This window comes from Chelonia mydas, chromosome 7 (genome assembly GCF_015237465.2).
Source record: "Chelonia mydas isolate rCheMyd1 chromosome 7, rCheMyd1.pri.v2, whole genome shotgun sequence".
Classification (NCBI taxonomy): Eukaryota; Metazoa; Chordata; order Testudines; family Cheloniidae; genus Chelonia; species Chelonia mydas.
Window position 1 is genome coordinate 23657134 of NC_057853.1, and position 21458 is coordinate 23678591.

Genomic DNA, 21458 nt, shown 5'->3' on the forward strand with positions numbered 1-21458 from the left:
ATGGAGCCGAGCACAGGGGAGCTCCAGGAAGGCTGCAGGGCCAGGCTGGGGACAGTAGCATAGAAAAGCTGGAGGAAGCTCAGGGGAACTCTGCAGAGTGGGTGCCATCAGACTCCAGCTTACTGCTTTCCATCTTTCCTCTTGTCTGTTTGGTTTCCCTTTAACCTGCCTTTCCGTTGTTTAAATTTTCCCATCACTGTTCCTTGTCCAAAGGCACCAGTGAGAGATGCTCCCGTGAGGGGAGGGGCAGAGCTGCTGCTTGGCCTCCGGGGCAGGCTGGATGGAGAGTTACCTGGAGACTGCAGAGGACAGTGTGGAGGTAGTGGAAAGCCAGGACACTGTTGTTGACAGCCAAGAGGCCAAAGAGCCAGGTAGTGCTAATAACTAGAAGCAGAACAAAGGAGCTTCGCAGCGTCATGCTGGAGAGAGAGAGAGAGACAGGCAGACAGATACACACACACAGACAGAGACAGGGACGCAGAGGTTAGAATCTCTTGTTAATCTATAGTCTATCACTCAGAGACAGAGACAGAGGGGAAGTACACTCCTGTCCTGAGCCACCAGCTCCCCACACCACGCGCCAGCACCACAGCGGGACAATACGCTCCCTGCAGTACGTCTCCACCTTGTGGACCCACACCCAGTCTGGACAGATCACTACTAGCTGAGCACTGACAAAGCACGTAGGAAGACATGGCCCTGGCCCCAAGGAGCTTCTCTTCTGGATGAGACAGACAGGACAGTTCAGACCCCAGGGTGACCATTTGGGCTCAGGGGAGGCTTAAGGGGTGGCTTGGAAGAAAGCAGTGAAGGCACGCATGGAGAAGATGCAGAAGGGGCATTTAGGAGGGCTGGGAAGAGTGTAGGCAGCAAGAGGGGGAGAACAAGAGACAAGCACTGAGATGGAGGCTGGATCGGAGCCCTGGATACAAGGACAGGAAGCGGAAATGGCAGGTGATGGGGAGCCAGTGATAGGGTTTGAGCAGGGGACTTACATGGACAGAGCAGTGGGAGAGGAATCACCTTTCAGCAGAGGGCAGATAGACAGACTGGAGAGGAATAACGTGAGATGTGGGGGCCTGTTAGGAAGGGTCTGTGGGAGCGGGGATAAGAGAAAAGGACGGATGTTAGAGAAGCGACTGATATTGGCAACAGAAGCAGTAATGGACTTCTAGGCTGAATCCGGGTAACAGGGAGGCCAGGCAGATTTTGACAATGATGAAGCAGGGGATGGCTTGTGGGGAAGGGAGAGAAGTTCAGATATTTGTGCGAGGGATCAGAGCAGCAGACCCTCCACTGAGATCCTGGCCAATCAATACTCACAGAACTGATTTCTTCTTGGTCTCCTTCTGGCCTGGGGAACATGACATCTTGGCCACTAGCAGGAACATCACCCCGTTCATCTGAAAGCACAGAGAGTGGTTAGATGCTGCTCTGCTGCTCCTACACTGAGGCTTTCACTCTCTCCAGTCCTGGTGTCTCGATCATGAGCCTCCACAAGCTCCTGTACCTGGGAAGCTGAACTCTGTGCAGACCTGGGCTCATCCACCTCCTCCTCTGCCTGCTCTACACAAGCCCCTCTTCTCTGGGCTACATACTGCTGCCTGGGCTTGGGGACGTGTGAGAAGAAAGGAAGCCCCGTGGGAGGAAGAGAGCACAGGAGAAAGGAGCAAAGCTCCAGGGTTAGAGGAAATATAAATAGAGGAGGGACAGCAATGAGAAGAGGAAGAGGCAGCAGAGACCAGGGGAAGGTAAGCAGAAGGCAAGGCAGCAGACACATGGAGTGCAAAGAAGGGGAGGACATGTGAGGTGGGCCGGGACACGGTATAAACACGGGAGGAGTTTACCGCAATGACGACAGTAATGGGGCCTGCAAAGCTCCAGACCAGCTTATCGTGGATAGAAATCCAGCAGAAATCTGGGTTCCCATAGCCCTCTGGGTCCAAGCCAACGGCCAGTCCTGGGGGGGAGAAAAGGGAAAGGTCAATTCCATGACACAGCCACCTAGGAGACATTGGGATCACTTTGCACTTCCACTATGGCCTCTTCCACCAGAGGATCTCAAAGCAGAGACCAAACACTGGTCAATGCAGCCTCAAAACGCTCCTTGAGAGCAGTATCATTGTTCTCATTTACAGATGGGGAAGACTGCAGTACAGAGGAGAAATGACTTGCCCAAGGCCACAGAGAGCTGGGACAGAACCAGGGACAGAACCCATGTCTCCTTACTCCCCGTCTAGTGCTCCTCCTTCCCCTTGGTTCCTGCCAGTGCCTCTGGCCAAGTTGCCATAGCAATAGAAATATCTAGCAATGGCTAAGCTGTCTCTCCTGCTTTGTGAGGTCTGTGTCCTATGCCTCACTGTCTCAAGATGTCCACCTCAGCAGAGCCCCACAACAGGGCATTTACTGCCAGGAACACATGACCCCAGTGGTGATGAACCTTGGGAAATGGATCGAGATGATTAGCCAAAGAACATTTGCATCTCATGCTGTGAATCCTAGAAGGGCAGGAGCTTCATGGCCATCAGGCCAGAAAGGGTGAGAAGCCTTGTAGGTTCTTCTGAAGGAGTGAGACCCCGGCTTCTAAACCCCACGGACATTTCACACCAGAAAACTACAGCGCACCCTCTGCTGCGGCACCTACCACGTCAAACACTAGGAGTGCTATAAATGCATAGTGTCTTCATTGCTGCCTTGCGCCCAGATAACTCCTGTGCATATTGTAGCTCACTGACTGTATCTCCATGGTCTAGAATCTGTCTGCAGTGTTGCTCCTGGCTAGACCCATACAGCACAAACACACACAGTGGCAAATATGGATGCCCACAGACGTGCACATACATCCCCTCCACACACGTTCCCCCACCAGACACTCAGGCTGGCCAGTGCCCACGGAATCAGAAAGGAGACAAGTTCTTAGGCCCATGCCCATGCCTGAGGCCCATGCCTCTTTGACCAAATGGGGTTTCTGAGGCCAATGCCTTTGGCATCGCCCAAGGCCAAGGAGTTTCCATGCTGTAGCAAGCTTTATCCATTTCCTCCCCCCATCCCTCAGAGAGGGAACCTTTCTTCCCAAGCATCTTTGCCCAGCGTGCGGTACCTACCGGTGATGATGGCAGGCACCCCCCAGCCAATGGCATAATAGAACCTCATGGCTCCGAAGTTGATGTTGCGGGCTTCGGTCTGCATGCGGTAGATGTGGAGGCCCTGCACGAAGAGCCAGGCGAAGGTGGAGAGGAAGAAGTAGTGCAGCAGGATGGCAATCACAGTGCAGAGGAACTGAAAGGAGCAAATCACCACTCAAAGAGTGGACAGCCCATCCAGCTGGGGAAGGGGAAAGGCCCTCCCTTGCCTGGCAATCTCCCTTACTGCAGCAGAGTCACCCCCAGAGCATTTCTGACATCCCCATTCTGCTCTACGCCCAGCAGGGAGCTGGCTTGTGGGACTCCTGTATCTCTGTTGCATGCCCCTGACCTAAGCTGCTGATTCCCAACCTCCTAGAAAGGGGATAGATCCGCAGTCTGGATCCACAGTCAGTAACAAACCCTGGAACAACCCTCCCCAAAGAGCCCACATCCAAACCAAGCAGCCTCATAACCCTGCTCGTGTCCCTCTCTGACACACAAGTCGATATCCACTGGGTAGGTGGTTTGAGTGATGCCTTCTGTTCTTCAGGGATGTGGGGAACACCTGTCACTTCTGGGGCTTGAACCAAAGACCTAGCTCAGATCCAGGAGCTCCTCCATTGGTGCTACAGGAGAATCTCCTGTAGTCACCTCACTTCTGAGCTGGGTGCACTACAGCCTCCAAGAGAGAGAGCTCATCATCCCGTCAGATATGGGCCTCTCTTGATTAGCAACAGCCTGTCTTAAGTTGCAACCAACTGCCCTGTGCCTGAGAGTTGGCACCACGACCCAACGCTATGGCTGGTGCCAGGGCCCTAAAAGGGGCTGGGATTCCATGGTGAGGAGCGTGGTATGAAACCTAGAAAGAAAAGATTGGATTACATCGAAAAGAGGATTTAGGGGGAAGACTCCTCCCTGGGGGAATCTCCCACTCTTCCCCCATGCGTCCCAATGAACCCAGGAGGGTGCATCCTGCAGGATGATTCCAGTGCTCAGGTTGATTTAAGCAAGACTCCCAGGGGCACCATTCAAACTAGGTCAAAATATGAAACACTAGAGACTGAACTAGCAAAGCATTTATACTCCTGCTGCATTCACCCAACAGTTCTGTTCTCCCGGGCCTCCTTCCTACCCTCTAGGTCTCCCCGGTCTGACGACGCCATCCCACCCAGCTGCACTCAGGACTCTTTCCTCCTCCCCTTACCTGATTTTCAGTGCGGTTGATGCCCAAGAGGAAGAGCAGCTCGGAGAAAAAAAGGGTGACAGATATGTTGGAGTGGATGCCCCTGGTGTTGGACTTGAGGCCTTTCAGACATGTCAGGAAGGAGAAGGTCAGCAGCAAGGCCACAAGAGAAAGAGACACCAAGGAATAGGTGACAATGGCCAGGGTCTCCAGGTCACCCTCCAGCTGCTGCAGATGGAAGCCAAAGACAAAAGACAGAGTCAGGCAAGAAAGCATGAGCATGTGTCGGCTTCAACGGTCTCTCCCTCCAGCTGGGAATTGGATGGGAGAAGCAGCCTGGGATTTTCTGCTACATTTCTGCAGTGGGCACTGTCTGCACCTGTGTAACCCAGAGTTCTACCCTTAATGTTCTGGTGCGTTTAGATCGTGGTCCCCACCGCATTAGGGCCTGCTCCATTCTGCTCCTTGTCCATGGTGTGTCCAGCACAACCTCATGGAAATACATCCTCTTGTTCTGGTTTTCACCACTGCGTATTCCCCGCCACCCACCCCCAGCCTTCCCGCTCCTTCCTCCCCTCCCTCCCGCCTCTGCAGAGGTAGGGTTACCTCCCGGTGGGAGCTATCCATCAGCACCCCAAAGGTGCCAAACTGGGAACACTGGCAGCGCACATGCGTGGTGTTTCTGAACACGAGATCACAGTCCCTTGCTGTCCAGAAGCCGGAAGGGTCAGTCCTGCAGCCGCAAGAGAACACAGAGAAATCTCAAAGGAACAGGTCTTCAAAATCACATCTCCTGTCAGGCCCTGGGAGGTCCGGGGGTGCATAGGTGAGGAGCAGCCTGCAGAGCATCAGCCTGCTCAGAGGTTCTTTGGCTGCCTGGACAGGTTCTCTACTCTTCCTAAGGTGGCAGGATGTAACAGGATGTTTCCATGTTTGGATGTTGAAGCATCTACTCAGTGCTGCCTGAAGTTGGTGACCTCTGCCCTCAGCAGTAGGGACAGTGCAATGTGCCAGAAGGCAGCACCTTGGTGGGCCAGTTCCACCCCTCTGGTGATCCCCCACTTCTGTCCTAGCAAGGGGGCTATGTGACAGAGCTCTGCCCCAGCACACAGAAGCAAGGATGGTTCAGGAGAGTCAGGGAACTAGTTAACTTCTCCAGTTTCTTTTACTAAACCTCTCGAAAGCTGCAGCAGTGAATGGCCCCGGGGCTAGTGAGAATCTTGGCCTGGAGCATGACGCAGACAGGCTGGGCACTTACTGGCTGGAATGATTCCACTGGACACAGAGGGGCTTGCTCCGGTTGGCCGTCTCCAGCAGGCGGAACTCCAGCACCAGGGGCATGTCCAAAGTGCCCTGGACGAAGGTGTGGTTGCTGAACACGGACACGCTCACTATGGGGGAGTTCATGACAGGGTTCTTGGGCAGTCTGCAAGAGACGACAAGGGCCTCGTCACTGAGCCCATCAGCCCATCAGCTGCCCAGACCTGCCTGGCATTTCAGAGAATGCCAGGGGGCTGACAAGGGCTGGACTGACAGCCTGAAACCCATCCGCCGCTACAGGACAGGCTGCATGCTGCCCACCCAGCCTCAGCCCTGCCTTAGGCCGTGGGGAGAGGGCAGTTCATCCTCTGAGGCCCATCCAGTCCTTGTCCTCTTTTAGAAGGCTGCCAACCCGGGGGGGCCAACCAGGACCAGTTGTGCTAGTGGTTTCAGTGTTGCAGACACCAGCTCTGGACAGAGCCCCCAGCCTCCAAACAGGCCACTGCGCACAGTCAGATGAGCCAGGGTGGAACCCTGAAAAGTCCCGCACCCCAGACCTGCATAACTGGCAGTACCCAGTTGCTTGCTGCCTTCTCTGTAGAGAGTGCATGTCCTGGCAGGGTGACACAGTACCTGAGACTGCGGCGATCCACCTGATAGCGGGCTGGCAGCAGCCCCCCCAAGGTGCGGTAGATGATGAGGATGATGATGGTGACGGCAGGCTCGGGCTCCGGGAGGGTCAGCTTTGGGGAAGAGCTCTCCACTGTGTCATTCACTTCCCTGCTCATGGGCATGGTGGCTGCTGTGGGCAGAGCTTGGGTCAGAAAAGGCACCTGTAACAACGGTCTGAGGCAGAGTGTAGGGCCAAGGGGAAGGAAATGCCTGGTGCCACTGGTCATCTCCGTGGCCATGGCTCATGAGCCTCGTACCAGGGCTGGGCACTACATAAGGGACACAGCGGTGTCTCTTGGGAAGGAAGTTGTACAAAGCCCCATCCATCTTTGCCGGGGCTGCAGCGAGGAGTCCAGAGAAGTCCATGGCCATAGCAGTTCTCCCATTGTGGGAGGCATCTAAGACATGGATACCATCTGCAGGGTCCCTGCATCATGGCAACCTCCCCACCGAGGCCAGAGAGGGCCTCCCGAGGCCAGCACTCGGTGCTATTCCCAGAGATTGCCAGGAAGCAATTCCAGACACTCCCTGCAAGGGCGCAGCAGGCTCCCAGCTTCTGCGGGCCCAGAGGCCAGAGCACCAATGGGATGCTCCCTCCCAGCCCAGGAAGTGAGGAGCTCTCTCCTCTAGGCCAGGAAAAGGTGCCAGCAGCCTTTGGGGTAAGACATACAGGTGGTCTCTGACAGATCCAGGAGATAGCCCGGGCTGGGATTCTGGCAGTTGCATGTCCCCCCACCAGCTACCCTGCATGCAGTGCTTGTCCCTTGGGCAGACGGTACTGAATACAGTGTAGGGCATGAAGAGAGGCCCACCAGAGCCTGCTGGGGAGGCAGCCAGTACACCAGGGCCATTCCCTGGGGCTCAGGGAGGCCATTCACTTACCTTCCACTTTGGGGGGTGTAAGCACTGAGAGCGGGAGCACCACGTGGGTGTGTGGGTCCCACATGGCCTGCCCCCGGAAAAGGCTGCTGTGGTAGCGGGGGTAGCGTCGCCGGACGTGGGTGTGGTTCTCCATGCGGTCAATGCTGAGCACTGTGTGGGGAAGAGACAGAGGAATCAGGGGCCTGGGAGAGCTCAGGAAGCCAGGGTCGTTACTCTGGCTGGACAGTTGCAATGGGATGGGCTCAGCATGCCAGGGTTAACACGTTTGCGTCTGTCTTTGGAGTAACCAATTCAAATGCGGCTGAGGACACAAGTGCAGTGTGATGGGCTCAGACCAGTCACTTGTGGATCCCCGGTCATGTCTGTACTTGCAAAGCGGAGGGAGGAAGCAGTGCTGTGGGGAGCGAGAAGGATGTCCAGCTCCCGTCTGCACTCGCTAGCTCTATCTGTGCTCGCTTTCAGGAGCAACGCACTCACTGAGTTTGCTGGGCCTGGACGTGGGGACTATAAAAGGCACACGTGCCCTCCCGTACATACGGTCCCTAATGGGACCACGTGAGAGACCCAGCTCCATGTGAGACAACCACCTATGGATGCACATCCCAAATCCACATGTGAGTTTGGGGAGAGTGGAACCAGTCAGCCTTCTAGTCATCAGAACCCCATGGCAAACCCTCAGCAAGCTAACAGCAGGTAGCCAAGGGTATGCTGGCCCCTTCTGCGGGGGTATGCACTTAGGAGGAGTTGTAGAAGGTTGTGGTCAGTGGATTCTTTCCTAAAGGATTTATGGAAGACTGGGAATAACACAGAGGCAGCAGCTTTACCATGGTAGAATCACCATCCCAAACCCAGCTACTGGCTTGCAGCTCCCTTGGGGAAGTGTTCAGGGCAGCAAGGAATAACTTCTTTAGCTGATACTGCTGGGGGAATAAACTGGAATGGAATTGCTACCACTGCGATTTGGCCAGGACAGAGGGGGTAACACCGCGACTCTCACAAAGAGCAATGGGAGCTTTCATGACCCAAAGGGGTGGGGGCCGTGAGTTTAGCTTTAGATCTCCTCCAGCAGTACAGCACCCCAAGTCTCTGCTGACTCAGAGGAAAGACGACCACTTTCTGCAGCACTTCAGGCTTTCCTGGGGGCCTCCCATTCAACAGCTGACCAGCTGCACCCTCCTCAGCTGACAATCACAGCTGGAGCGTGACCTCAGATTGGCATTTGTGCCCGTTTTAACTCTTTGAAGTGTGGTGTCAGAGCTGCATGCCTTGCACCACTGCCCTCCTGGCAATGCTTCCAGCCTGCTGCCTACTCACTGATGTTGGGGGTCACCACGCCAAGGGGGTTCAGGTAGGTGAGTTTCATGTTGCTGGCGAGCGTGCCCGTGTACTCTCTCAGCTGCTCCATCAGCCCCATGCTGCCATGGTCGCTCTGCAGCAGCACGTCCCAGTGCTCCTGGTTCTCCAGGGCCAGCACCGAGCTGCCTGCCCTCAGCAGGTTCTGCAAACAGAGGGAGAGTCTTCAGCAGGCTTGAAGGGAAAAGACCTTTCTTTGAAATCTTCTACGCCTCCTCTCTCCGTCACCTCCCCTGCCTGCTGCAGGCGAGCCAGGAAAGAAGGGGGATGGGGTGTGCTCAGAGCTGAGCGTCGCACCACTGGGAGACGATCCCAGGCTCTCACCCTTTGCAGGAATGGGAAGGGTTTCCTCACTCAATTCACACTGGCCCTTGCTCGGTCGCACCCCCTTGGCTCTCCCCTGCCCACCATGGGCTTCACACCCTTTAGCTACTCAGAGTAACAAAGGGACGGAGCAATGAGATGGGGCAGGCACCACCCCTGATGGCTCACAAGCCGGGACAAAGGCTGCAGCCATCCTACCTGGAGGTAAGGGTCCCTGCTCCGCAGGGCTAAGAGCCACAGTCCCAGGCTGGTGGGGCTGATGAGGCTGAGAAGGCAACATCCTTATGTCCCAGAGAAGCTGTGCTGTGGCTGACCAAGGGGCAGCGCCGATGAGCTCTGCCTTGCTCAGCAGGGAAGGGTAAGGAGGAGGGCTCCTCCCAACCGGAAGGGCGCTCACCTCGTTGAAGTGGGCGTCCTGGGTGGCGGTCAGGCCGAAGCCATGCTGCCTGCTCTCAAACTCCATCAGGCGGGACAGCAGGCGGTAGGTGATGTGAACGTCGTTGCCGAAGTAGCGCTCCATCTGGTCCGTCACTGCGCACAGCCGGTGCGCCAGCTTCTTCGCCTCAATGGTGTTCAGCTCCGTCTCGTTCCTCTCCAGGCCCTCCAGCTGCCAACAGAGAGAATGGAGACGGGATGAAACAGTGCGATGTGGAGCTAAAATCTGGTCCCTCCCTCCCCAGCTTTAAGCCAGGGGTAACAGGGAGAAATGCTGATGCACTACAGACCCAGCGGCTGGGTTTCGGGATCAGATTGCCCTTGGACTGTGCTGGCCATCTCTGCAAGCCTGTCAATGGAAGGATTATCTCTAGGGACAGTCACAAGGCCAACGGCAGGTGCTGGGACCAAACAGTCGCTCGAGTGGGCAGCAAACTGTGCCTCAGGAATCTGCTCCCCTGGGGGAGAAGAAACCCCTGAGGATAGGTGTGTGTCATTTAACTCCATGCAAGCAAGTCTGATAGTTATAGAGACCCCGCTTCAGCCTGAAATCTAGTCAACTTCAAAAAGACATTTCAAAGTGGTTTCAGGTTCCACATCTGCACAGGTGCCCGGCCGACATTTGTTGTGGTGTTACCATCATATTTTCCTGTTTTAAAATAGACACTCTTTTCTTCTCCGCTGTTGTGTGAAAATCCACACAAACCACTGGGTGAAACTGACTGTACTAGGGAAAGCGCTGTGCACAAAACGAACAAACTGCGGGAAAAGAGCAGCTAATACAATGTTTTCTCTCCCATCTCATTTAATTACAAGAATCTTCAGTGTTAGTCATAACTGAGGTGGACTAAACAATATTCAGAGAGAATTTTGATTCTGACAGTTGAGAGCATCCCTTTAACTCTCCCCTGCTGCATCTACAGGCTGCTTAGACTTTGAGCAGTGGAGCTCGGTATTATTGAACCCCAGGCAAACAGCAGCTATTGATATGTTGTTATCCATTTGTGTGACAGAACAGTGAATTAAAACAAAAAAGTAACTTCAGAGGAAGCTCCCCAGCAGGGTGAAGGAATTTCAAAGACAGGCTAAGAGTTGAAATTAGCAATCCAGCAGTAATGACTTGTCCCAATGCCTGGAAACTCAATTGTTAGAGGAACCTAAAGATTTATCATTTAATCTTTCTGATCAGCCAATAACTAAGGCGATGTCTACACTAGACAGCTTACAGCAGTGCAGTTGTATTGATGCAGCTTTGCTGCTGGAAGCTCTCCCTTGTAGTCGCCCTATGCGGACGGGAGAGAGCTCTCCCGTTGACATCATTAATTCACCTCCAACGAGCGAGCGATGGTAGCTCTGCTGGCAGGGGAAGCTCTCCCATCGACGTAGCACTGTCCACGTCGGCACTTCTGTCAGTGTAACTTATGTCGCTCAAGGGTGGCTTTTTCACACCCCGAGGGATGTAAGTAGTCGTGTAGATGTGGCTTAAAAATGAACACGCTGAGGGTGGTGAGAGAGCGGCTGCATGACCATTTATTGCTGTCGAAACGGAGGATGCTGAATCATCTGATCCTGTGGCCCTCTTGGGATTATTGATGCTTTCTCTTCGAATACTGGGCTGGGATTAATGCACTTATCCATCAGGGGCAGTTTGTGCTTGTGATAGTCTGACAAATTAGGCTAAAATTAAATCCCTATTTCAAGGAAGGGCAGGTCTGGAGGATCCAAGTATTGAGAGGGGCTCCTGATGGAAACAGGGTCATGTTCTGGTCCCCTCTAGGGCTGGATTTTCAAGAGCTCAGCACCCATAATTGGGACCAGATTTTCAAAAGAGCTCTGATGTTGGATGCATGGTGGGTGCTGAGCATTGTGGAAAGCCCAGCCACGAGTCTCACCAGGGTAGCTGCTGAGCACTATGGAAAGTCCAGCCCTTATTTAGGGGCCTAAATGGGAACTGAGCTCTTTTGAAAATCTAACCATGAGCTCTTTTGAAAATGTAGCTTCCAAGAGCTACCTCCTCCCAGTGAGCTGCAGCCTGGGGAAGGAGTAAAGGGGGCAGTTACCAGTGTCGAGAGCTCCTTGAAGGCAGGCGACGTGCAGTTGAAGAGATCGGGTTCCAACCAACCCCTCTCTCCATCGCAGTGGCGAACTGCTGCACCTGAAAGAAGAGGCGTTGCCGATTCAAAACTCAGAGATGCAGGACACAGTTTCCCAGCTGGTTAGGACAGTGCCATTCCCAAAGCTAACCCACCATGCTGTCAGTATCACTCAGAACAGCACAGGGAAGTAACATCAAAGCCCTGGATTGCTAAGGGGACCAGCTGAACTACCCATTCTGAATTCAACTCGCATTCATCCGGGAGTTGTCACTGGCAAGTCTCTCTGTGAACAGTTCCAGTTTCCATAACAATTCACCCAATAACTGGGAAAAATCACGATCAGACTTTGGGTTGTTTAGAAGCCGCTCCCTTCAGTTATTTCCTATTTGTGGCATGTGATTGGTTACCCGTGTTTCACAGTGTAGCTGACTGGATGAGACTTTTAGAGAGGGGAATAATGAATAGCAAATAACAAGCAATGTAATTCACGAGGTTATCGGGGCTCCATTCTATGCACCTTTGCATATTGACAGACAAGTATGTACCTCCCCCAGTGCTCACCGGACCCCCACAGCTGACGAAAGACATGACTGACAAATCCCAGTCCACCTGGCCTGGTGCTTGCATTCACTGAAATCCCTGCTGGGACGTTGCATCTCTCTCTCACAGCCTTTGTCTGCTTAGAACTTTGAGACACGAGGAAGTTTACTGGCATAACTACACTGGTGTAATTATACGGTTTTAGTTAGACCAGTATATCTCCCCGGGTGGCCACACACATTCTGGAATGAGTGTCCACACAGGGAGTTACACCTGTATAGCTAAAGCAGTACAATTATGCCAGTGTAGTTATGCTGGTAGCTTTCTCTGTGTAGAAAGTCCTTAAATGATAAGCTCTTTGGGCAGCCACCATCTCTCACTCTGTGTCTGGACAGTGCCTAGCACAGTAGGGCCCTGATCCTGGCTGAAGCCTCGGCGCTCCTAGAATATAAATAATAATATATGTGCTATCAACCAGTTCTGTTTAAAAACCACCCACACAATCAATATCCTCATTAACAGCCCCCCAGCAGGGTCCACGTTATCCATCCCAAAAGCAGCACAGTGATCATCATCAGCAGCAAGTGCATCATTAATGCCAGTGAGTATCACACCCCATTGACCTAGCTGTCATATGAAGCTCACCACGCACAATTGCCATGAGTGGCTCCAGCACTGCCCACGTCAATGTCTCGAACGGGGGCAGCGCCAGCAGAATAACAACTCAGCACTTAGGGGGCTAGACACACGGTGACTAATGCGCCTCCCACTCTCAGCAGGGTCAATGGCATTATTTCAGTTTTACTGATGGGGAAACTGAGGCTCAGAGCGGGGAAGCAACTTGCCCAAGGTCAGACGGGTTGGTGGGGAAGCCAGGATGAGAGGTCAGGAGTTCCTGGCCCAATGGAGCTCCCATGTTCAGCCTTCCAGCCCCTTCATCATCATCATCGCTATCTTCCCCTACAAGCTTCTCCTCCTCCTCCTCTTCCATATTATCAACCCAGCCAACCAGGCCAGAGACAGAAGGGGCTCAGTGGTGGAAGCAACCAGCAAAGGGGGACCCATTCTCCCTGTTCTCTGCTTCTTGCCCTCCCTTCAGCAGAAGAATGAGCCTCAATCCCCGTAACTATCCCAGTGGCCTCGCTGAGTTGCCATATTTTGGGTAGGATCCTGCAGAACATTCTTGGTCATTGGGCTCCTTTATCATGGCTCCCTCTACGATGGGCTAACTAGAGAATGGCCCTTCCCACCCAGAAGGGTGAACTGACGACATGGCATGTGAGATAGGTAGGGTTGCCAACTTTCTAATGGCACAAAACCGAACACCCCTGCCCCGGCTCTTCCCCAAGTCTCTGCCCCTGCCGTGCCCCTTCTCTGAGGCCCCTCCTCTTCTTGCTCCATCCCCCCTCCCTCCGTCGCTCACTCTCCCCCACCCTCTCTTACTTTCACCGGGCTGGGGCAGGGGGTTGGGGTATGGGAAAGTGAGGAATCTTGCTGGGAGTGTGGGCTCTGGGGTGGGGCTGGGGATGAGGGGTTTGGGGTGAAGGAGGGGGATCCAGCCTGGGGCAGAAGGTTGGGGTGTGTGTGTGGGGGTGAGGGCTCCAGCTGGGGTGGGTGTGGGCTCCAGCCTGGGGCAGGAGGGGGCGATGCAAGGTGCGGACTCCGGCAGAGAGTTTGGGTGTGGGAGGGGACTCCGGACTGGGGCAGGGGGTTGGGGCGCGGGAGAGGGTTCAGGGTCCTGGCAGCGCTTACCATGGCTCCCAGGAAGCGGCCACCTGGTCCCTGCTGCCTCTGGGCGCATGGGTGGCCAGGGAGGCTCCGTGCGCTGCCCTCGTGCCCACAGGCGTCGCCCCACAGCTCCCATTGGTTGCGGTTCTCAGGCAATGGGAGCTACAGAGCCGGCACTTGGGGCAGGGGCAGCGCGTGGAGCCTCCCTGGTCACCCATGCGTGAAGAGGCCACAAGGACCTGGCAGCCGCTTCCTGGGCCTGCGCGGAGCTAGGGCCAGTTGGGAGCCTGCCTTCGTCCCGCTGCGCCACCAACCAGACTTTTAACGGCCCCGTCAGCGGTGCCAACTGGAGCGGCCAGCGTCCCTTTTCAGCCAGGCATTCCGATCAAAAACCAGACAACTGGCAACCCTAGAGGTAGGGTTGGGGCCACTCTACTTCGAGAACATGGGCCATGAAGAAGCTAGGTCATGGGTTGCAGTGATTCCCAGTTGCTCTGGCCCCAGGCCCATAAGCCAGCCTGCTAGGCACAGAGAGCTCCTCTTTGACAGCTGTGCCTTTGTTTCTGCTCTTTATGTACCCCAAAAGATCCTCTGCCTCGGCCACACATGGCCCCCACCTTGATCAGGCCAAATGTCCTCCTACTGCCACTTCTTTCCATGGACTCTCTAATGGCCCTTCATCTGCCTTCCCCGATAGATGGCAGCTCCTTTCCTCTGGTCTGAAGGGAAGTGCCCATTAGCCTTTGATGCCCATAGCACCCTGCGAACCAACCAGCAGCGGGTGCTAGCAGAGCAGACAGCACTTACCCTCCTCGTCCTCCAGTTACTAGCCCTTCCCCCTCAAAGCCTAAACAAGTGAGCTCCTCAGTAGCCCATGGCCAAGGCTGACTGCAAACTGGCACACATCTCACAGGGACAGGAGCACTGGGAGATCCCCGCACCGCAGCCTATTGGGCCACCCAGAGCAAACGATACACTGTAAAGGCAGCAAGACATAAAGGGGTGGGAGAGAGAGGGGAGCAGTGTCTGGCTGTAGTCGAATCTCTGCAAGTTAGTTTGCTCGGGGATAGGAAAGGCAATCGAGGGCGGACATGGGTATAAGGAAGCCAATGCGAGGTGCAGCGTTAGTAACAGTCAGCAGCCCTGGAAGCATGGGGTCTGCGGGTGTCTCAGGCAGTGAGAGGGGAATGGAAAGCCACGCAGAGCAGACCTTGCAACACATAGTGAGGGAAACGGGACAACACCGGGTCCTTACCTGCACCCCGCAAACCTGATCAGGAGGGAGTGAAAACGGGAAGAGAAGCGACATGGTTAGGAGCTGAAACCCGGAGTGGGAGAAGAACGCATGTCCCTGGGGATATGTCTGGAGGAGGGGAGGGGCTGAACTGCCCTGGATTCCCAGAAGCCAGTGATTCCCATCTCCCACTGGCCTGGAGGTCGCTGTCCTTCCTTTCTGATGTGGCACTCTCCAAAGTCAGCCACAGCTGAATCGCTACAACGCGCTCTAGCTGGGGCTGCCTTTGAAGCCCGCTCGGGAGCTGGGCCGGAGCGTGGCTGACAGGGCCACATCAGATCCCCACTCTGCACTGACTCATCTTTGCTTCAAGGTGCTGAATGTCATCTCAATGGCCTGGGCTGCTGCTCTCTTCCTCCACCCCACGGTGGCAGTTACAACTGACTGGGACTCTGGCTCTCTGCACTAGGGTTGAACTCGAGGAGGAGGAGTGAGCAGCAGGGCATTGTGGGTGCAGAATCTTCCTCTGCGTCCCAGGGTGCAGTGCCAGCAGCATCTGCTCAGTCAGCAGTGGATGCCATGATAGGTGGGGCCGGAGGGAAGGGATGTTCCTGGGTTTTTTGTATGAGTGATGTTTCTGGGCCTACATCTAGGCTGCTCACAGAAGCGCCCCTACACTCCTGGCTGTGTTGAGAAGACCTCCAGAGAAGCTCTGGTCGGGGAGCTTGGATCTCATTGTGAGGTTGCAGCCCCACCTCTCTGTCTGGACCAGGATCTGTGAAGATCTCCTCTGCTCTCACAGCTCCTCCTGCTCTCTGTTTTCCGGTCCATTTCCCCTCAGATAACAATTCTCCGCACCTCAAAGCCCTGAGACACAGGCCTCCACGGCTCCAAACCTGACAATCACAGCAGCTCCTCCTGACTGCCCGGGGCAGGGCTAGCAGCAGGAGCTGGCCATCGGGGGTTTAGAACCTTGTTGTGGGCTGAGGGGGGTTCCATCTTTCTGAGGCTGAGGGACATGGCAGGATGTTCCCTCTAGGGGTCCAGCCACATGTCCCTCTCTGCAGCCTTCTCATGAGGATCACTTACCCAAGGAGCCTTTGGGACAAGGCACTGCAGCTGGGAGCCCAAACTTGGTCTGAGGCCACCAGACACCAGCTCTCAGGGTTTTAGGGCAGCCGTCATAGAGCACTGCAAATGGAAATGAAGGAGCCGGAGTTAAGTGGGAGCAGAGGGGAGGGGTTCTGTCCCAGGAGAGTGTCCCGCAGGAGGGGATCAAGGGCAGTGCCCCAGGAGACTGTCTGGGGAGTTTTGGCTGGCACCGTCCCTAAGCTTCTAGTGCCTGAGCTCAGAGTCAGGCCATGCCGCTCTGGCCACAGGTTGCTGTCCCATGCAGAACATACATGTCTCTCCAAACTCACCCTCACAGCCACTTGGCGTCACCTCTGCAAAAGGGCTGTCACAGCTGTTGCACTGTCGACCTATCACTCCGGGCCTGCAGAGGCACTGGCCCATTTCCTGGTCACATGAGCGCGAGGAGGAGCCAATGGGGTAGCAGTCGCAGGGCAGACAGGTGTCACTCCCTTTGGGACGGTAATGGAACTCCTGGCGGAGAGGGGCAGGGAAGGCGGTGAGACAGATGAATCATGGGAAGGGGAGCAGCAGGGTGGCCAGAGGAAGGGCCCGAGGGGAAGAGTGAGGGGCCTGGTAAGACAGGGGAAGGACACAGTGGGGAGGGGAGGGGGACCAGCCAGACAGCAAGAGAGACAGGCACCTAAATGTCAGCTTCTTAGCACTGCGCTGGCTGGCACAATCCCAGCTTGGGGATCAGGGCCAGCCCCAGGTCGGTGTGGCAGCATCCTATGCAAAGCAGCACATGCTGGGACTCTTCCAGCTTCCTCCCAACTTACAGACAGGTCCCCCAAGTTCTGTGCGCACGTGCGCCCCACTTCCCACCTGCCTGCCGCTTCCCTCTCCCCTCCGCTCCTTGTGAGGCTCCCCAGCAGCAGGGGGACTGAAACACAGCTTTCCATGGGAGAGCAAGGACGGCCCTCCGGGAATTCACACTCTGTCCCAGCTGGCCGGTCACGGAGTCGTGCAGGGCCAGGGCCAGCGGACTACGAATGGTGCTGGCAGGTTGGACGTGTGCAAGGGGTGCGGGCCATCGAAGAACAGGGGAGATAGTGGTTGCCTAGAGTACTACAGGACGGAGGAGGCCACTGACAAAGGCAGACGGGAAGAGGGCCACAGCTCAGGTGCTCGAGGGTGGGCGAGATGAGGGGTATGTCTGCACAGCTGCCCCCTCACCTTACAGTGGCACAGCCCGTTGGTTTTATTACAGTCTGGGTCAAAGCCCTTGTTCACGTCGCAGTTACAGGGCCCACAGGTCGGGTTCCCCCACCAGCCCTTCGGACATTGCTGATCCACCCTGAGGAAAGAAACCCACAGTCACCCGACAGCCTTCTCTCACCCACCGCATCCTGACACCCCTTCCAGGAGCATGGCCACCTTGTGAGTGCTCAAGAGCTCCTGGGAGCAGAGTTTGGCTCCCAGGCTTGGCCCCCGCCCCTGGCAGGCAGCAGGCTTCCCCGCTGGGGTTGGAAGGAAGGACTTGCATTGGATTTGAGCAGCCCCACTTGGACAATATTCAGAGCAGCACTGATGGGTGCCAATGAGAGATGGATTCAAACTTCCCTCAGCCACAGAGAGAGAAAAAGCCACATGGGGTCTCTGCAGAGGAGCAGAGTGGGGTACAGGGAGGGGAGATCCCAGAGGAGCCCCCATCTCTCCTTTAAAGCCAGCCCGCCTGTCACTGCACTTGCACCAATGAGTGCACTCTCGTGACTGGCCAGAGGGGGAGCGCCGCCTCCCAGGAGAGCCGGGGAGGGAACACACAGAACAGGACCAATCGCCTAGTGCTAGAGCACATCTGCTGCAGCAGCCTATTCTTCACCCAGCGTCACCCTCCTCCTTCACGGCTGCTTCCCCACTAGCCATTGGTAATGCTACCAAGGAAGGAGTCTGACCTCAGCAGGGCAGTAACAAGCAGTGGCCGATCCCAAACCCCGACTTAAACACCAACATCCTCCGAGCACCAGGATCCCTGCGAGGGGCCTGGAGACTGTTGCTGGGAAGAAAGCCAAGTCCTGCCGAGGCAGAGCTGCCCTTGGGCTCACCTGTGCTCGCAGTACTGCCCAAAGTGGTTTCCTCCACACTCACACACGTAGCCAAGGGGAGAGCCTGGCTTCCGTCGACACACTGACTTATTCTTGCAGGGGTTCAGGTGGCACACGTCCACGCAGTCCCCACCGTAGTATCCTGAGGGGACAGACACAGACCTTCAAAACAGGGAGCGAACCCCCATGGCTTCCTAAGGAAACACTGTGAAAATCCAGTCGTGCTGGGGTAGAGGCCAGAGGGGGATGGCGTTTATTCAGGTGGATCCCAGGGCATTTTGCTCTCTATTGAGCCAGACCAACCAAACTTCTGCCTGCCGCTTTCTAAAGGGATTTTCAGCCTCTGGCCAGGACTGGGTTTTAGCCTCGCAAAGGTGAGCAAGCTACTGAGTGAGCCATTGCTCGTAGTGCTATGGCCCAAGGGAGCATTGCTGTGTGTAGAAATAGCCCTGAAGAGTGGTGGCAGAAGGAGAGAGAAGAGACAAGCCAGGCAAAGGGGAGAAGTAACGAATGGAAGAGAAACAGAATGGAGAGAGAACAGAAAAGGGGAACAGGGAGTGAAAGGAAGACAGAGCTGCCTGCCGCTCTGTTGGATGGGCCCTACCTGGCTGGCACACGCAGGAGTAGCTCTGCCACTCATCCCTGCAGATACCGTTGGCAGGGCAAGGGCTGGAGTCACAGGGGTTGGGCATGCTGCATCCTGCCTCCATGTTCAAAGCTCTGTTGGGCTTGGGTAATGCCATCCCAGAGGGCGTGTCACCTAGGCGCACCCCCTGAAAACCAAGTCAGAAATACATGGTAAAGCCAGGTTCATTTGGGAATGGGGCTCAGGGCTTCAGTGACAGGAGCCTGGCCAGGGTGACCCAGCTCGGCTCTAAGGGAGGGACCCTGGCTCCACCCTTATGGCTGCAGGAGGCTGACTCCTGCAGATCTGAGAGGTGCTGCCTTAGAACCGAGCTCCCCAAGGGCTCTGAAGAGTCACCCAGCAAACATTGCCAGGCTATTCCCATCAATTCTCCTTCCCTCCTGCTCACATCCTGCTGCTCTGCCCAGTGGTCACCTTCTGTTCTTCCAGGGCCCCCCATGCAGAGTGCTCAAGTCTGAAGCATGTCCACAGGGCCTCTGGGTGCAGCCCCTGGGAGCAGAGGGCCCTGGACTGGATTTCTGTGCGCATCTGGAACGGGCTCTGGGAGTAGCCTCTGCAGCTAGGTCTGGGGACTCTAATTTCCCATCTCTGAACACTGCCCAGTGTGGGAGGCTGCTGGAGCTGAGCACTCACCTGTATGCAGCCCTTCAGACCACTCTGCACCTCGCCAGACCCTGGGATCCCCCCAATGTGAAGATGCTTCATCTTCAGCCCATGCAGCTCATTTCCAACAACCACTGTGTCCTGCAAAAGAGGCCAAGAAACAGGATCTTCACATGCCATTCCCAGACCCCAAACCTGGATCTGCAGGTCACCGGACTCCCTTCCCCCTCCACACAACCCTACTGTGCAGAGATCTAGTCAGGTACATGGAGATGTACATGCCCAGCTACCCCCGAGGCCAGTGAGAAGCATAGTAGCAGCACCTAGACAGACAGATGGAGTCAGAGATTACAGATCTCACAGCCAGGACACCAGCCCTCACACTCTGCTCCCCAGCCCCCCCGAGCGATCCCCATGGCTGGGGGTGTGAGGCTACAGACCTGGTAGAGCCCAAAGTCCAGGCTGACAGTGATGATATAGCGCACGTCGCGCCCACTGCGAACATCCCGCAGCTCCAGCTGGAGGTCGTGCCACTTCCCATCGCTCAGGTGCATCTGGTCCAGGAGGAGCTTGATGGTATGCCCAGAGCCTCTACTCACCGTGAAGGAGAGCATGCCAGAGTCCAGCTGAGGAGAAGGGGAGCCAGCAACAGAAGTGATGATCAAGGCCCAAGCCAGCTCAGGTTCCTCCCCTTCCTCCCCATTACTCCTCACATGTGCTTTGTACATGGGGATGGGTCCCCAGCTCAGCCAGGAGCCCGCCTGAAAGACTTCCCAGCTCTGCACCAGCCAGGAATCTGCTGTGACACATAACGTGTCAGCCCTACTGCTGCAACCCTGACAAACCCAAGCTGCAGTAGCTGCTTCTGGCCCCATGCCTGGAGCTACCAAGTGTCAGGCTCCCTCTGTATTCAGTGAGCAGGCTTTCCTTGCAGAGCCAGGAGGAGAGCATGGGAGGCCCTGCTGTCCATGCTGTGTTTGTGGCCGCAGTGGCAGTACCTGGCAGAGGATGGTGGTGTACTGGCCGGCATGAGCTTGAAGCAGTGCCCCGTCCAGCTGGCGTGTCCGGAACGCCAGCCCCACGTACCATGGTATGGAGATCTTCACCTCATTCTTGAAGTCCCAGGAAAGGATGCTGTTGCCATGGAAATAGTGAGCATGGTGCATGGCTGGAAGGGAAAGCAGGAGCATGAGGCCTGTGGAGGTTTGGAGCAATGTGAGGAGCACTGATTCCTGCCCAGGGCCTTCACTCACACTGCATTTGGCAAGGGAGACTAGATGGCTCAGTCTTTGCAGGGCCTGAGCAGGCCAGAGCCCAGCTGTGCCTCTTGCCAAAGAGGGGCAAGAAGCTCCATGTACTGCCGTTCCCGGGAGGCACCAGCCTTTCAGTGGAGTTATGTATTTATTTCTCCAATCCCTACTGCACCCGTTGCCAGGGCAACTGGCCACTTCCCTTCTGGGAAATAAAGCACGAATGCTGGTGACACCACACACGGCAGGGCCCCGGTGGGGAACCCCTGTGGAAGGGAATCCCACTGACGCATGGACAAGTCCATGTAGGGCCTTCAGCCCCCCCCGACTCCTTCTCACCAGAATGTTCAGGGCCAGTTTCAGGCCAACATGTCGATGGTGTGCCCCCAGCCTGCCTCTCTGCAGGGCTCACTCACCATGCCTGCAGTCCTTGCCCCCGAAGCCCACGGGGCACTCACAGGAGAAGGTTCCCCAGCCCACTGAGCAGGTGCCACCGTTCTTGCAGGGGTTGGACTCGCAGAAGGTGTGCTTGGCGTGGCATCCTGGGGACATGGCAGACACGCGGCCAAGGCAGAGACAGAGGAGGGGATTGTTACTTGCAATGGCTCAGCCCTGACCTTCCCCTCCCAGCACCTTGAACACTGAGATGGGGGAGAAATCTCAGCAGCTCCTCAGAGTGACCAAAGGTGGATGCAGCGGCTGAGTTCTCTAAGCCCCTGTCAGTACACAGCCACTGTACTCTGCCCTCCTGTCCAGGAACAAGGGCCCCTTATTGTGTGAAAAGGCAGCTCAGAGCTAGAGTGACTTTTTCCAGGGAATCACCCAGGCCCCCGAGGGACAGGCTGACTTTGCAATCCCCACATGTGCTACCGGATGTAAAGCTCCTGAATGGTGCAGCATGGCGAAGCACTATTTGGGGTGAGAACAGGGGCTATTCGTGAGATCAGGAGT

General features: G+C 55.7%; 1 protein-coding gene across 3 annotated transcripts in view; it reads right to left on the reverse strand.

Annotated features, from left to right (window-relative positions):
* CELSR3 (cadherin EGF LAG seven-pass G-type receptor 3) overlaps positions 1-21458 on the reverse strand; it is a 69742-nt gene that overhangs the window by 13519 nt on the left and 34765 nt on the right. For 2 of the 3 annotated variants that reach the window (XM_043551738.1, XM_043551740.1), the window contains exons 8-29: positions 20924-21049; positions 20256-20425; positions 19698-19883; positions 19288-19398; positions 18613-18781; positions 18009-18150; positions 17140-17260; positions 16254-16437; positions 15922-16023; positions 14854-14868; positions 11295-11389; positions 9197-9406; positions 8437-8620; positions 7123-7272; positions 6202-6370; positions 5567-5734; positions 4915-5041; positions 4330-4536; positions 3105-3279; positions 1848-1960; positions 1324-1403; positions 293-419 (exon numbers count right to left, since the gene is read on the reverse strand). In XM_043551738.1, the coding sequence (XP_043407673.1) occupies positions 293-419; positions 1324-1403; positions 1848-1960; positions 3105-3279; positions 4330-4536; positions 4915-5041; positions 5567-5734; positions 6202-6370; positions 7123-7272; positions 8437-8620; positions 9197-9406; positions 11295-11389; positions 14854-14868; positions 15922-16023; positions 16254-16437; positions 17140-17260; positions 18009-18150; positions 18613-18781; positions 19288-19398; positions 19698-19883; positions 20256-20425; positions 20924-21049 (3131 nt within the window). The remainder of the gene's footprint in view (positions 1-292; positions 420-1323; positions 1404-1847; positions 1961-3104; positions 3280-4329; positions 4537-4914; positions 5042-5566; positions 5735-6201; positions 6371-7122; positions 7273-8436; positions 8621-9196; positions 9407-11294; positions 11390-14853; positions 14869-15921; positions 16024-16253; positions 16438-17139; positions 17261-18008; positions 18151-18612; positions 18782-19287; positions 19399-19697; positions 19884-20255; positions 20426-20923; positions 21050-21458) is intronic. The other variant, XM_043551739.1, reaches the window with a different exon arrangement.